This window comes from Geotrypetes seraphini, chromosome 17, assembly GCF_902459505.1.
Source record: "Geotrypetes seraphini chromosome 17, aGeoSer1.1, whole genome shotgun sequence".
Taxonomy (NCBI): domain Eukaryota; kingdom Metazoa; phylum Chordata; class Amphibia; order Gymnophiona; family Dermophiidae; genus Geotrypetes; species Geotrypetes seraphini.
In genome coordinates this window covers 16,797,490-16,811,927 of record NC_047100.1, presented here as the reverse complement: position 1 = coordinate 16,811,927, position 14,438 = coordinate 16,797,490, and the positions used below count along the sequence as shown (strand labels likewise).

At 37.8% G+C, this 14,438-nt stretch overlaps 1 protein-coding gene across 2 annotated transcripts in view; it reads left to right on the top strand.

Annotated features, from left to right (window-relative positions):
* The window catches only part of DNAH12 (dynein axonemal heavy chain 12), a 451,362-nt gene that overhangs the window by 266,403 nt on the left and 170,521 nt on the right, over window positions 1-14,438 (top strand). For both annotated transcript variants that reach the window (XM_033925718.1, XM_033925717.1), the window contains exons 40-41: window positions 654-909; window positions 11,154-11,453. In XM_033925718.1, the coding sequence (XP_033781609.1) occupies window positions 654-909; window positions 11,154-11,453 (556 nt within the window). The remainder of the gene's footprint in view (window positions 1-653; window positions 910-11,153; window positions 11,454-14,438) is intronic.

Here is a 14,438-nt window from a genome sequence, read left to right as displayed (position 1 = left end):
ATCCAAAATGCATAAAGAACAAGTAATCTTTTAAAATGTATAGAGCTTTTTTCTTCTTTCTAAAATGGTATTTACCAGTATATATTTGCCTCAGTTGAAGATTAGCAGTATTTTTTGCCATCTCTAGACACAGTATCAGGTGGCACTATTATGCATTGTTGTGTGTCTGACAGAGAGAAAAACAGCATTGACAAAGGTCTCACCTGGCTTAGGTAAATCAAACCTTCCTAAATAAACAACCGTTTTATTGTGCTAGATGCTGTTTTGTTCTACCTTGATACCAACTGCCAGAAGCAGACTTTTGAATTAGTACACACCTCAGTTACTGGACTTTTGTTTGGGTAGCGGTTCCCTAGGTAGGTGGGTGGGGGGAGGGGAAGGGACAGGTTGTATATTATTCGAATTGTACTGTGTTGCTATATATTTTGGTTTGTTTCTATCTGAAAATTAATAAAAAGATTTAAACATAAACAACTGTTTTGTTTGACCAGATAATTTTTCCAGTGTAATAGTGACATTTACCACAATTGTGCTATCACAGTAAATAATGGTATTTCTGAATAGGTAAAGCCAGGTTTCTTGCACATCTTAAATCTTTTGCTTGCCTTTTAAACATTTTCATTAAAACTGCTGTTCATGTTGCTGTTTTGAAGGTATGATCTCAAGGATACATCTAAAATCACATTAGTTGATGTACAATTAATTGCAGCAATGGGACCTCCAGGTGGTGGGAGGAATGCAGTCACCCCTCGATTTCTGCGGCACTTCAACATTTTCACCATCAATGCTTTTAGTGATGAAACTATGATCCGTATATTCTCAGCTATTGTAGCATTCTACCTAAGAATGAATGAATTCCCTCCTGACTTCTTCACAGTTGGAAACCAAATAGTCAGTGGTACTATGGAGGTGAGACCAGAACTCTATGAATGTCAACATTCCTGTTTCATGACAAAATTTATGAGATTCATTTATATTTGTTAAATCCATTCAGCTGGAGAATATGTATAAAGGAAAAAGTCCTTATTGCGATACCTGTTTTATTTCACATTTCACCTTTTTTTGATATATCACAAATAGCAAAAAAAAAAAAGAAAGTGGTTTATATAAAAAAAAATCAGTTTGCTTTAGAGAAGAGCAGAAACAAGGGGAGATTCTGTTACAATATACAGTGGTCCCTTGATTTGCGAGCATAATTTGTTTCAGAAGCATGCTCGCAATCCAAAGTACTCGTATAGCAAAGCAATTTTCCCCAAAGGCCATAATGGCAACTCGGATGATTCGTTCCACCTGACACCCGAGCCGACACCTGACCCAACCCCCGAGCTGACCCCCGAACCGACACCCGGGAACTGGCAGTATTGCTCCCCTCGAGGCCACCGGCGCTGCTCCCTCCCTTCACGATTGCTGCTGCTTCCTCCCTTCGCGTTCGCCCCCTCCCCCCCACTGAGCGGCCCTGTCCTTACTCGAGCGCTGCCGGTGTTAGTGCTTGCCACCGGTTTTCTGCTGGGCTGCTGCACAGATGTTCAAGGCCTAGCAGCAGCCCAGCAGAAAACCGGCGGCAGGCACTTTCTAACACCGGCAGCGCATGGGTAAGGACAGGGCCGGTCAGTGGGGGGGGAACAATACTGCCTGTTTCCGGGTTGGGTGGGGGCTCGCAAATTGAGTCAATGCTCAGTTTGAGAGTTAGTTTGCTTGAGTGTTTTGCTTGTCTTGCAAACCGGGTTACTCACAAACCAAGGTTTGACTGTATTATTATAAGGGAGAAGTGAAGAAGGAGAATTAATTCATTTAGCTTGAGATACATAGGAAGGTTGGGTGCAAACAAGAATAAAAAATAAAAGTGATGAGCAGTGTAGATAGAGGGCGGTCCTGGGTCTAATCACAAAAGAAGTTAATTTTAATTGGACTACTTAGAAAGTTGGAAAGCGTGATTTGAAATTATGGGTGATTTGAACTTTGTGAGGGAAAGTTCTTGACAAAGTTCTAGAGAGGCAAAGAATTCCACAATGTAGGGACGCTTACACTAAAAGAGGTGATCCTAGCCAAGTGAGAACGTATTTGAAAATGTGTTGGGATAATCATTTAATGTTGGTGCATAGATTGGAGGGGTCTAGAAGGGGTATACAAAATAAGATAATTATATTAAAAAGGCAGACCCTGGGTGAAGTATAAAATGGACAAGAAAGAGAATTTTGAATGATATCCAGTATGAAATCAGAAACCAGTGTTCTTTAATTACCAATGCACTGTTATATTTCCTAGCTCAACAAATCAATTTAACTACTGTATTTTCTATTACTTGCAATCATCTCAATTGGTACTTAGGTATTTTGATAAGATTTTTAGATTTTATGAGATGCTTTGGATAAAGGAAAGGGTAAAGTCAGTTTTACAATCTATTGTTTACACTGAATTCATCATTAATTACAGTGTCGAGTCACATTATTATGACCTCCGTCTACCTCTGACATCAGGGATGTAGAGCCAACGAACGAATGCATATGTTGCACACAGACTCCGTGGATATATAAGGTGGGATGTCAGCAAGTTGCCAATATAGCAACTATGGCTGTTATGGAGGAAAAAGTACGATCAGACATTGCAAAATGCATGGACCAAGGGCGGCAATATTTTGGATATGGCGGAGTTTGTGAACTGTTCACAGGCTGCTATGGTTAAAGTTTCAAGTTTTATTAAAATTTGATGAATCGCTTAATCTTAATACAAAGTGATGAACAAGTCTAAAAACATGTAATACATTTCTCAATATGGGGAGACAACCTCATTAACATAGACCAAATGATGGACAAATACAAACCCTAAAGGGAAATGGGGGAAGAAATACAATATGTGACCAAATGATGGACAAATACAAACCCTAAAGGGAAATGGGGGAAGAAATACAATATGTGACAGTAAAGGAGACATAAGAACATAATAAATGCCTCCTCTGGGTCAGACGTGAGGTCCATCATGCCCAGCCCGCTCACGTGGCGCTCACGTAGCGGCCCAACAGGTTCAGGACCTGTGCAGTAATCCTCTATCTATACCCTTCTATACCCTTTTCCAACAGAAAATTGTCCAATCCTTTCTTGAACCCCAGTACCATACTCTGCCCTATTACGCCCTCTGAAAGCGCATTCCAGATGTCCACCACACGTTGAGTGAAGAAAAACTTCCTAGCATTCATTTTGAATCTGTCCCCTTTCAACTTTTCTGAATGCCCTCTTGTTCTTTTATTTTCCGAAAGATTGAAGAATCTGTCCCTCTACTCTCTCTATGCCCTTCATGATCTTGTAAGTCTCTATCATATCCCCTCTAAGTCTCCTCTTCTCCAGGGAAAAGAGACCCAGTTTCTCTAATCTCTCAGCGTATGAAAGGTTTTCCATACCTTTAATCAAACGTGTCGCTCTCCTCTGAACCCTTCTTAAGGTACGGCGACCAATATTGGACGCAGTACTCCAGATGCAGACATCGCCTGATACAACGGCAGGATAACTTCTTTCGTTCTTGTTGTAATACCCTTCTTGATTATATCTAGCATTCTATTCGCTCTCTTAGCGGCCGCTGCGCACTGTGCCGTCGGCTTCATATCCACCATTACCCCCAAGTCCCTTTCTTGGGTACTCTCATTCAATAACATCCTTCCCATCATATAGCTGTACCTCAGGTTTCTGCTTCCCACATGTAGTACTTTACATTTCTCAACGTTGAACTTCATCTGCCATCTCGTTGCCCATTCCCCCAGTTTGTTCAAGTCCCTTTGTAATTCTTCGCAGTCCTCTTTAGTCTGAGCTCTACTAAATAGTTTGGTGTCATCCGCAAATTTTATTATCTCGCACTTCGTCCCTGTTTCTAGATCATTTATAAATATATTAAATAGCAGCGGTCCGAGCACCGAGCCCTGCGGAACACCACTCGTAACCCTCCTCCAGTCTGAGTAGTGGCCCTTCACTCCTACCCTCTGTTTCCTACCCGCCAACCAATTCCTGATCCATCTATGTACGTCTCCTTCCACCCCATGGTTCTTCAGTTTCCGAAGTAAGCGTTCATGGGGTACCTTGTCAAAGGCCTTTTGGAAATCTAGATATATGATGTCTATGGGGTCTCCTCTGTCCATCCGTCTGTTAACTCCTTCGAAGAAGTGCAATAAGTTCGTTAGGCACGATCTCCCCTTGCAGAATCCATGTTGGCTGGTTATCAGAAGTTTGTTTTTTTCAAAATGTTCATCGATATTGTCTTTTATCAGCGCTTCCGCCATTTTCCCCATTTTCATCCTGTATTTGTGCATGAGATTTTGTTACCTACATGCATCACTTTACACTTATCCACATTGAACCTCATCTGCCATGGGGCGGCCCGCTGGTCAAAGACCAGCGCCCTAACTGAGACTAGCCCTATCAGCGTATATCCTTGTTCAGCAGGAACTTGTCTAACTTTGTCTTGAATCCCTGGAGGGTGTTTTCCCCTATGACATACTCCAGAAGTGCGTTCCAGTTTTCTACCATTCTCTGGGTGAAGAAGAACTTCCTTACGTTTGTATGGAATCTATCCCCTTTCAACTTTAGAGAGTGCCCTCTCATTCTCCCTACCTTGGAGAGGGTGAACAAACTGTCCTTATCTACTAAGTCTATCCCCTTCAGTACCTTGAATGTTTCGATCATGTCCCCTCTCAATCTCCTCTGTTCGAGGGAGAAGAGGCCCAGTTTCTCTAATCTTTCGCTGTACGGCAGCTTCTCCAACCCCTTAACCATCTTAGTCGCTCTTCTCTGGATCCTTTCGAGTAGTACCGTGTCCTCCTTCATGTATGGCGACTAGTCCTGATACCCTTATTGATGCTGCAGGTGTCACCTTTGGGAAGATCGTTGGGCAGATGAGCCCTTTGCAGCTTGGTGGAACCTATTTGAGGAATTGAAAAATACCTTCAGACAGAGGGTGTGATCTGCAGTCCGGAGAGAGAAGCTTTTCAGGGGCAGCCTGCTCAGTGTTGATAACATCTTGACTTGAATAGTAGTGGAGTTTACTATTCTGTTCCTGGGAAGTTCTGTGATATGTTATATCCTTGTACGTTAGGGTGACTGGGAAAGGGTCTGTTTCAATTTAGATTGGAAGTTGTGTGGTTGGGAAAATCTGAGATATAAATTATGATTGTTTGCTGAAGTGATGGCCCGTGATAATCTAGATTTAGTGTAGCTGGAGTTATCTGGCCTATAATATTAATTTTTAGCTAGTGTGTTTGGGGTTCAAACGGTTGTTTCTGTGAGAAGTTTCTACTATGAATGAAACTTCATTAAAAATAGTTGGAGTTGCTGTTATGCAGTTATGAAATTTTATGAGAAGGACTTTGTTTTGCGAGTTAATATGAGAGGCAGGCACTGTTGTTTTAATTAATAATTTTTTCTTGTTTCAAGTTTCAAGTTTATTAGGATTTTATATACCGCCTATCAAGGTTATCTAAGCGGTTTTTACAATCAGGTACTCAAGCATTTTTCCCTCTTTTGCACACTTTATTAATTCTTGGTTTATGAATTGATTTAATACTTTGGACCTTAAAATATGTTCTGAATATGTCCTTAATAAAATTAGCCCAAAATTAGGTCATGACTGTGCTAATTATTTTTATTCTAATCAGTTTATTTCAAATATCTCATCTATTAACTCATTAATTACTTCATTGTGTTTATTTTTTCTTAGGTTCAAAGTATTATATTTCATATTTAATTTATGATAGTATGAGCAATGTCTCCAGGGGGGTTATTAGATATTTGTTGTTATTAACAGATGTTTTACTTCAGCTTAGAAGGTAACTATTATGCCTTTTCATGTGTGAAGGTTATATTTTTCTTCAGATTGAATTAAGGCTGTGAGGGCTATATTTAATTTTCCTAATTAATTAATTTATTCTTAGTATTAATCCATTAATTTATTTATGGGGTGATTAAATATGCAACTATTTAATATTGTTTTTATTTTAGCTAGATTTGGTTTATTTCATAACCGATTTAATTTATATTTAATGTGAACAGAGATTCTGATAGATGTTATTAGACACTTTCATTTAATAATAGATGGTAGAATGCAGGGGAAGGGTGGGTGGAGGTCTGATCAAACGAGTCTGAGTTCACCGTAAAATATTTAATTAAGTGGGTGGGGTGGGAGTGGGGTAGGAAACGTTTAGGGGTGTGTGTGGTAATTATTCAGGTATTACCTGCTTATGGATTCTTAGATTTTAATCATTTTAAATGGCTATGAAATTTTACTCGTTAAATGTAAATGGGCTTAATCACCCCATAAAGAGGAAAAAAGTATTGAATTTCTTGAAAAACAAGAGGCTGATGTCTATTTCTTGCAGGAAATGCACCTCTCTCCAGTTGAAGCTAGCAAGCTGGAGGGTGGTTGAGTAAAACATTCCTTTTATGCACCTGCGATGGATAAGAAAGCTGGTGTGGCTATCCTGGTCAATAGGAAATGCTCTGCGGTAATTGGTAATGCTAATCCTGATCTTATGGGAAGATGGAATCATGTTGACATGACCTCAGGAAATGAGACCCTGAAGCTTTTCAATGTTTACATCCCTAATACAAATCAGGCTGATTTCTTTAAAAAAAACTCCAACATTTAATTTTGTCACTTGCTACATCTAATGTGATTGTGGCTGGAGACTTCAATGCTGTCATGGATCCATTGCTGGACAAACAACCCAGTAGACAACTGAAGTCATTAGGCTTGGATAATCTTGTGCAATCATGTGGTTTAAAGGATATATGGAGGCTTTTTCATTTTAATGCTCTTGAATTTTCTTTCTGTTCCCAGGTTCATCAATCTTTTTCTAGAATTGATTATTTTTTTGTTTCAGATTATTTAACAAGGCAGGTTACACAGGCAAACATAGATCCGATCCTTTTGACGGATCATGCAGGCATATGGATTGAGTGCCGAGTTGGTGAAAATGACTTTAGTGGACCTGTTTGGAGATTCAATAATACACTGCTTGCGGATTCAAACTTTCTTGAGGAAATAAAACAAAAAATGGTTGACTATTTTCAACTTAATACCTCAAAGGAAGTCCCATTTGAAACCATTTGGGATGCTTTTAAAGCTACGATGAGAGGGCAAATAATTTCTTACGTGGCACACATACGGAAAATGCTGAAATTAGAATTTTCTAATTTGGAACAAAATATTCAATCCTTAGAATCACAATTGGCTTCAAAATGGGAACACACTACTTTACAGGTCCTCTTGAAAGCTAAATATAAATACATTGAGATTTCTTCACAATATGCTAGGAAAGATTTGTTTTCTAAACAAGCTTTGTATTATGGAAACTCGAATAAAGCAGGAAGATTATTGGCTAATTATCTTAAACCCAAAAAAGGAAAGTAAAAATTGTGACTATTAAAGGTAAGAAGAGTAATATTTATTCTCAAATTGGAGTTATTTTGAAGCAATTTTTGAAATTTTATAAAGCTTTATATTCTTCTGAGCTTTATTCCGATAAAGAAATGGAAAGTTTAAAATTTTTAAAGTTAATTCAGGGACCAAAAGTTCCCGAGCATATAAAAAGAAATCTAGATGCACCTATATCACTAAAAGAGCTTCAGACAGCGTTGAAGTCTCTCAGAGCTGGATCCACTCTGGGTGGTGATAGATTTACGGTGGAGTTTTTCAAATTATTTCAAAATACACTTTTGCCTCATCTTCTAAAATTATATCAATCGCAACTGATTAAAGGTTGTATTTCAGGTACTATGTCTGAATCTTTAACTATTGTTTTGCCGAAGCCAAATAGAGATCCCATGTTGGTCTCAAATTACAGGCCTATTTCTTTAATATATGTGGTTGGAAAACTCCTGGCTAAGTTATTGTCTCTAAGGTTAGCCAGGGCTCTCCCTTATATGATCGATATGTACCAAACGGGTTTCGTTGCTCAGAGGCACTCTTCAAATAATACTAGATTGGCATTTCATATGCTAAATTTATCAAAAACAATGAATGATCCGACTTTATCTGTCTCTTTGGATGCAGAGAAGACCTTTGATCACATGGAGTGGATTTTCATGTATCAAGCAATGGATTGGTTTGGTATAGGATCTGAATTTATACAAATGATCCAAACCTTGAATAGCTCCCCTTCTGCCAGAATATAAATTAATAATACTTTTTCAGAACGTTTCTTTCTGGAGAGGGGAGATAGGCAAGGATTTCCATTATCTCCTTTGCTGTTTGATATTGTTCTGGAACCCTTGTTGTTGGCTATTCAACAGGCAGAGGAGATACAGGGTATTCCTTATGCAGGTCGGGAATATAAGGTCTCTGTGTATGCAGATGATATCTTGCTTCATTTGAGAAATCCTGATTTTGCCATTCCGCATTTACTGGAATTGATTGAACGATTCAGTAAATTTTCGGGTTATAAAATAAATTGGAGTAAATCAGAGGTTCTGCCGCTAAGTGTACATTGTACAAAAGGATTATTTGAGTTATTTCCATTCCTTTGGAAGGAAGAGAGGATAAAATATTTAGGCATCATGATACAAAAACCTCTGGAAGACACAATGACAGTAAATGAAAAATCTTTATTGCCAATAATGTGTGAGCATTGGAATCCTTTACATCTTTCTTGGTGGGGGGAGTACAAACTGTCAAGATGATGACATTGTCTGTGGTTTGCTACCAAATGGGGATGTTGCCAGTTTATTTTCAGGGGTCCTTCTATAGGAAACTAAATAGAATTCTCACTAACTTTATTTTGCTGGGTAAAACTGCTAAAATATCTCTAGTATCTTTGCAAAAACCAATTGCGGAGGGTGGGGTAAATTTCCCAAATTTTTACAGATACCATCAAGCTTTTATCATGCGGCAGCGTATGTACTGGATCCTTCCTGAGGTCTTGGAACATCTCCCAGATTGGTTGTACTTAGAGTGGCAACTTATGTCCCCATTACGGTTGTTTCAAGTTACCCAGATATGTTAAGGACAATAGTATTTTATTTGACACTTGGATAACCTTGAAATTTATTAACAATCTAACAGATATTCCAGTAGAGAAATCTACTTATCAATCCTTATGGCTAAACTCCAAGATTCAAATTGGCGAGTCTGGGATCTTCTGGAAGCACTGGATGCTGGCAGGTATATGTACACTAGATGATGTTTTATCAAATGGGAAAATGTTTTGAGTTTTCACGACTGCAACAAACTTTTGGCATTGCAAAGTCTCAAATTTATAAGTGGTTGCAGTTGAAGCATGCCATTCAGAAGGGGTTCCCTGATTGGCGTAATCTAAAAAATCATTATAGCTTGCAGGTCCAATGCTTCCAGACGGATTTCCTAGGGCATCAGGCCGCTCAGTGGTATAAATTAATATCTGGTTATATGACAAGGAAACAAAAAACTAGTCTTAGAGACATTTGGAGCATTGAGATAAAGCAACAGATTTCTGCTTCTCAATGGCCACGAATTTGGACTTGGAGGATGAGATGTACGGTGTCAGCATCTATGAGACAAACATGTTTTTTTTGTTACATAGAAGTTTCTGGACCCCTGTTCGTTTACAGAAATTAGATAGTTCTAAATCTAATAGATGCTGACACTGTCATCTAGACATAGAGACACTGGATCATCTGCTGTTCTATTGTCCTTTGATACTCAACTTTTGGAAGTCAATATGAGGACAGATTAATACCATACTGGAGTCATCGATTCCTTTGACATATGAGGTAGTCATATGCGGGATGATATTGCATCTCAAACCCTCATTGGATAGATATAAATGTCGGCTTTTCCTTATTATGACCGGGAAAGCCATGCAAATGGTTACCTGTAACTGGAAAAATAGGGATCGCCTTAGTTTTACTTTTTGGTGGGCGAATCTATGCTTAAGCTATAAGTATGAGAAGATGAATGTGGATATGCTGGGGCATTCTAAAATATTCAAGTTAGTTTGGGGCCCATTGACGTCTTTTGTGGATTCATTATAATTGTCTTTTATCCTTATTTCTGTTGGTATAATAAGCACACATCAAGGTATGGAGAGGGGATATATCTTTTGTGTGACTTTATTCTCTGATGAAAATTGGGTGGGGGTGAGGTTTATTGTTGTATTGATACTGATTGATTAAAAGTGCTTATTTGATTATTATTATTTGTATGAATATTGTATTGCACTTTTTGGCAGCTTTGAAAACTCAATAAAGATTAAAATAAATAAATAAAATGACCATCTGGCATTGCAGAGATAACTTACCACATGTATATTTATAAAATGGCTGTTCCCATTGTACATACTAACAAATAAATATATATACTCTTGTAAGTCCTTATTAGGTATTTTACAGAAGGTTCTTTGTTGAGAAGAGCCTTTTGTAAAGTACTGTCAGAATTGAACATACCTGTATCTGGACATGTGAATTTCAATCTCAATGTTCTATGTAAAATGCACCTTTTAATACTTGAGAAATATAATCATATTAAGATGAAAAAAAGAAAAATGTTTTCAGTCAGCTCAGTTTAAGAGAGCAGATAAATTAATAACCATTCAGCATATTACCAACAATTGGAAAAACTACTCTAATCTTAACTATACATTTTGGTGGAATTCAGTATGCCATATTTATAAGATGGAAAGAGCTATTGCTACGCAGAAAGGGACTTACAATAAGTTTATAAAGATCTGGGGACCAATGGAAAAGTATTGTAATGAGTAGACGTCATTTTTTTAAGGGAGATTATATTTACACATTGGGGGCTGGGGGTGATATAATTTTTATTTGAAAGTTTGTTTTACTTACTTTAAGAAGGGTGGGAGGGAGGGGATTTCTATTTTTGTTTATGAGGATTTGATTAAGAATTTTAAGTGCTGTATTGAAATTATAATGGATATATTTATGTACACTTATTGTCTGTTTTAAAATGACTCAAGAAGTTTAGTTACTTTAAGAAGGGTGAGGGGTGGGGGATGTATATTTTTGTTCTAGATGATATGATTAAGAATTTCAAGTGTTATATTGAAAGTTTAATGGATATTTTCTTGTACACTTGTTTAAGATTTAAAATGAATAAAGAATTTAAAACAATAACATTTTTTCATTTCTCCCTTCAAAATGGTATGCCTTTACTCTACTGTCTGGTATGTTTCCTTTCTGCAGGTATACAAGAAAGCCATGGAAAACCTACTGCCTACACCAGCCAAGTCCCATTATACTTTTAACTTGCGTGATTTTTCACGTGTAATTCAAGGCTGCTTACTTATTAAGAAAGAGTCAATTGAGAATAAGCGAGTAATGACCCGCCTATTTGTGCATGAAGTTCTTCGGGTATTTTATGACCGTCTTGTGGATGATGCAGATAGATCATGGTTATATAATTTGATTAAGGATGTTGTGAAGGAGCATTTCAAAGATAATTTTGACTCAGTCTTTGAACATTTGAAGCAGGAATATGCACCTGTAAGTCCTGAACTTTGCTACTAGAAATGTAAACTACCATTGCATTTATAGACTAATAGCATTTTGTCTTGAATTTCTTTTTCTTTGCATGTAACAAAAACTAATCATGGGACTTATTCAAACAATTTGGTTTAATTGTATTTGTTTAATCAGCTCTTGCTTTTTGGTGAGTTAAGCCCTGCTACTCAATTGTATTAGTTTTCAAATATAGTTCAATCAGACCTTGTACATTCATGTTCTCTAAGGACAAGTAGGGACAAGTTCTGACAAAATCGGTGAGTATCCAGCATTTTTCTAAGTGGGGTACTCCCTCGATAGACTTTTACATTACACCTTAGGACAGGAAATCCCTTAGTTTCCTTTCAGAATAAGGATACATGGCAAACTAGTCTTGGATGCTTTTTTCCCTCTTTAATTGGGGAGAGAGTTTTCTGTATGCTTATCCTTCTATATTTCTTGTAGCCAAAACTGTCCTGGAACTCAAACCAGACTGGGGGACCTATGATGCTTTTAACCCTTTACTGGCTCAAACAGATTTGATTCCCATTTCTTCTAGAACTCTTCATGAGAAGAACTAAGGCTGAAATTTACTCCAACCCTGATCATGCAGCCTCAGGGAAGGATGCTTCATCCCAACATTGAGTCCCTAGCCTTTAAAGCTTAAATGTTTGACAGGATACCATTAGCATCTCTGAACTTACTGGACAGTTTGTCTGAGGTTCTTTTGACTTAATTATTTATTTAAAACCTTATCTGCCTAAAACCTAGGCAGAGTACAATAGAACATACACAATAAAACTATCAAAGACCATACTACTAAACAATAAAACATCCACAATCGCACATCTCTTCAATTGTTGCCTAACTGAATATATCAAGTACCAATAGATCAATCAAAAAATGCTTGTACAAAATAGTGTATTTTTAAAATCTTCTTAAATTGTGTGTTACCCTGATATAAAGTTTTCCTGACAATGCGTTCCATAAGTGTTTCCACTAGAAGGCCATACCGTTTCAAATGGAAGAGGTTTGTAATCTGATATAAGGGAAGGGCACTAGATCCTTTTTCCTGTCCCACACAAATGCAACTTGAATACCTTCTACATTTTTCAGAGTCAGGTTTAAAGACCAATTCCAAAAGAGTAGACTTTAGTGGTTAACACATATCATCACCATATAGAAGGAAAACCCATCTCTGTACAGCCTTTAGTTCAGTTTATGCATGACTTGTTTCTATTGAAGCTGCCTATCAAGCTTCTTGCAGTGTCATGAGACCTCAATATTTTCTTTAAGCCAGCTGATGAAAGCTTCTTTTGAGCTGCTTAACACCTCTCAGCTAAAGTACCTGACCTAGAAGGTCTTGTTTTGGGTGGCAGTAACTTCAGTTTGCAGAGTAAGTGAGCTCCAAACCATAGTAACTGAACCAACTTATACAAGATTTTACAACAGAGGGATTCTTTTGTGCACTCATCCAAAGTTCTTTCCTAAGATAGTGTTAGGGTTCCATCTTCATCAATCTATTGTCCTACCAATAATTTTTCTAGATTTCCCGCTCACAAAGGTGAAAAGGCACTGCACACATTAGATTGCAAGAGAGCCTTGGCTTTCTAACTAGGGCAGACTAAAGGTCATAGAAATTCCACCCAGATTTTTATTTATTTTGACCCAAACAGAATGGGGGCTACTGTTGACAAACACATACTCTCTAATGTCACAGCTCATAAAATCAGAGTTATGGCAACATCAATAGCTCACTTGCGATCAGCCTCCATAAAAGAGGCTAAATTATCTTACCACTTATGCGCATATGGTCTTTTGTCTAAACATTCATATCTCATTATTGCTTAGAGCAGGACTCCAAATGATGCAGTAGATTTGACCATATAGTCCTTTAGAATCTATTTGGTGATTAGAATGTATTTATTTTTATTTAAGTATTTATATACAACATATAGCCTAAGTGGTTTACATTCAGGTACTCCATCCCACTCAGGTCTATTTCTTTGTTTGACACACATTTCTCAGTGGCCAGCAGGATACAAGTCCTCGCATTTTCTCCCACTTCCCTAAGGAGTTGTGCTTTCTGCTAAATTAAGCTATGAAATAGACAGAGGAAGTCCTGTGCAACCGTTGCAGGCAGGAAGTCATACATATAACTGGTGAACCTATTCAAAATTTCTAGAAACTTAGGCTGGAATAGTGTTCCAGTGTCAGGCTCCAATAGTGGTAGTCTTGTTTTGAAGACTTGTATTCTCCATCCACGGATTCTGCTGCTTTTTGAAAAATAATAGCTGCAGATCCCTAAAAATAGTATTATAGTATTACAGGTAAGGGACAGATTTCCAAGTAAGGGGACTTTTAGCTGTTTATCAGGGATCAGGAGATGGGGGTCACTAAGCCACAGAGAACATATGGTAAAGGTAAGTAACTTTATTATGTTGTTGGAGTATTTGTTTGGATTGGACATTTCTCGTATTTAGGTTGCAATGTACTTTTATGAGTAACTTAAATAACTCTAATACGTTCCAAGATAAATAGTGGCTATGTTAATATATGAAACTGTGTATTATGGGGGAAATTTTATAACAAGATGCCTTGATTAAGAGTGCTAGTAGGCACACCACTGTAGATACTATTTATACTCAAGTGGATTAAAAACTGGCTGGAGCATAGGAAACAGAGAGTGGGGGTAAATGAACAATACTCAGACTGGAAGAGCATCACCAGTGGGGTGCCACAAGGCTCGATGCTTGGACCCATGCTCTTCAACATCTTTATAAACGATCTGGCCATTGGTACTATGAGTGAGGTGACTAAATTTGCGGATGATACGAAGTTATTCAGAGTAGTGAAGACACAGGAGGATTGTAAAGATCTGCAGTGTAACATAACCATGCTCAAGAAATGGGCATCAACATGGCAAGTGAGATTCAATGTGGATAAGTGTAAAGTGATGCATGTAGGGAACAAAAATCTCATGCACGA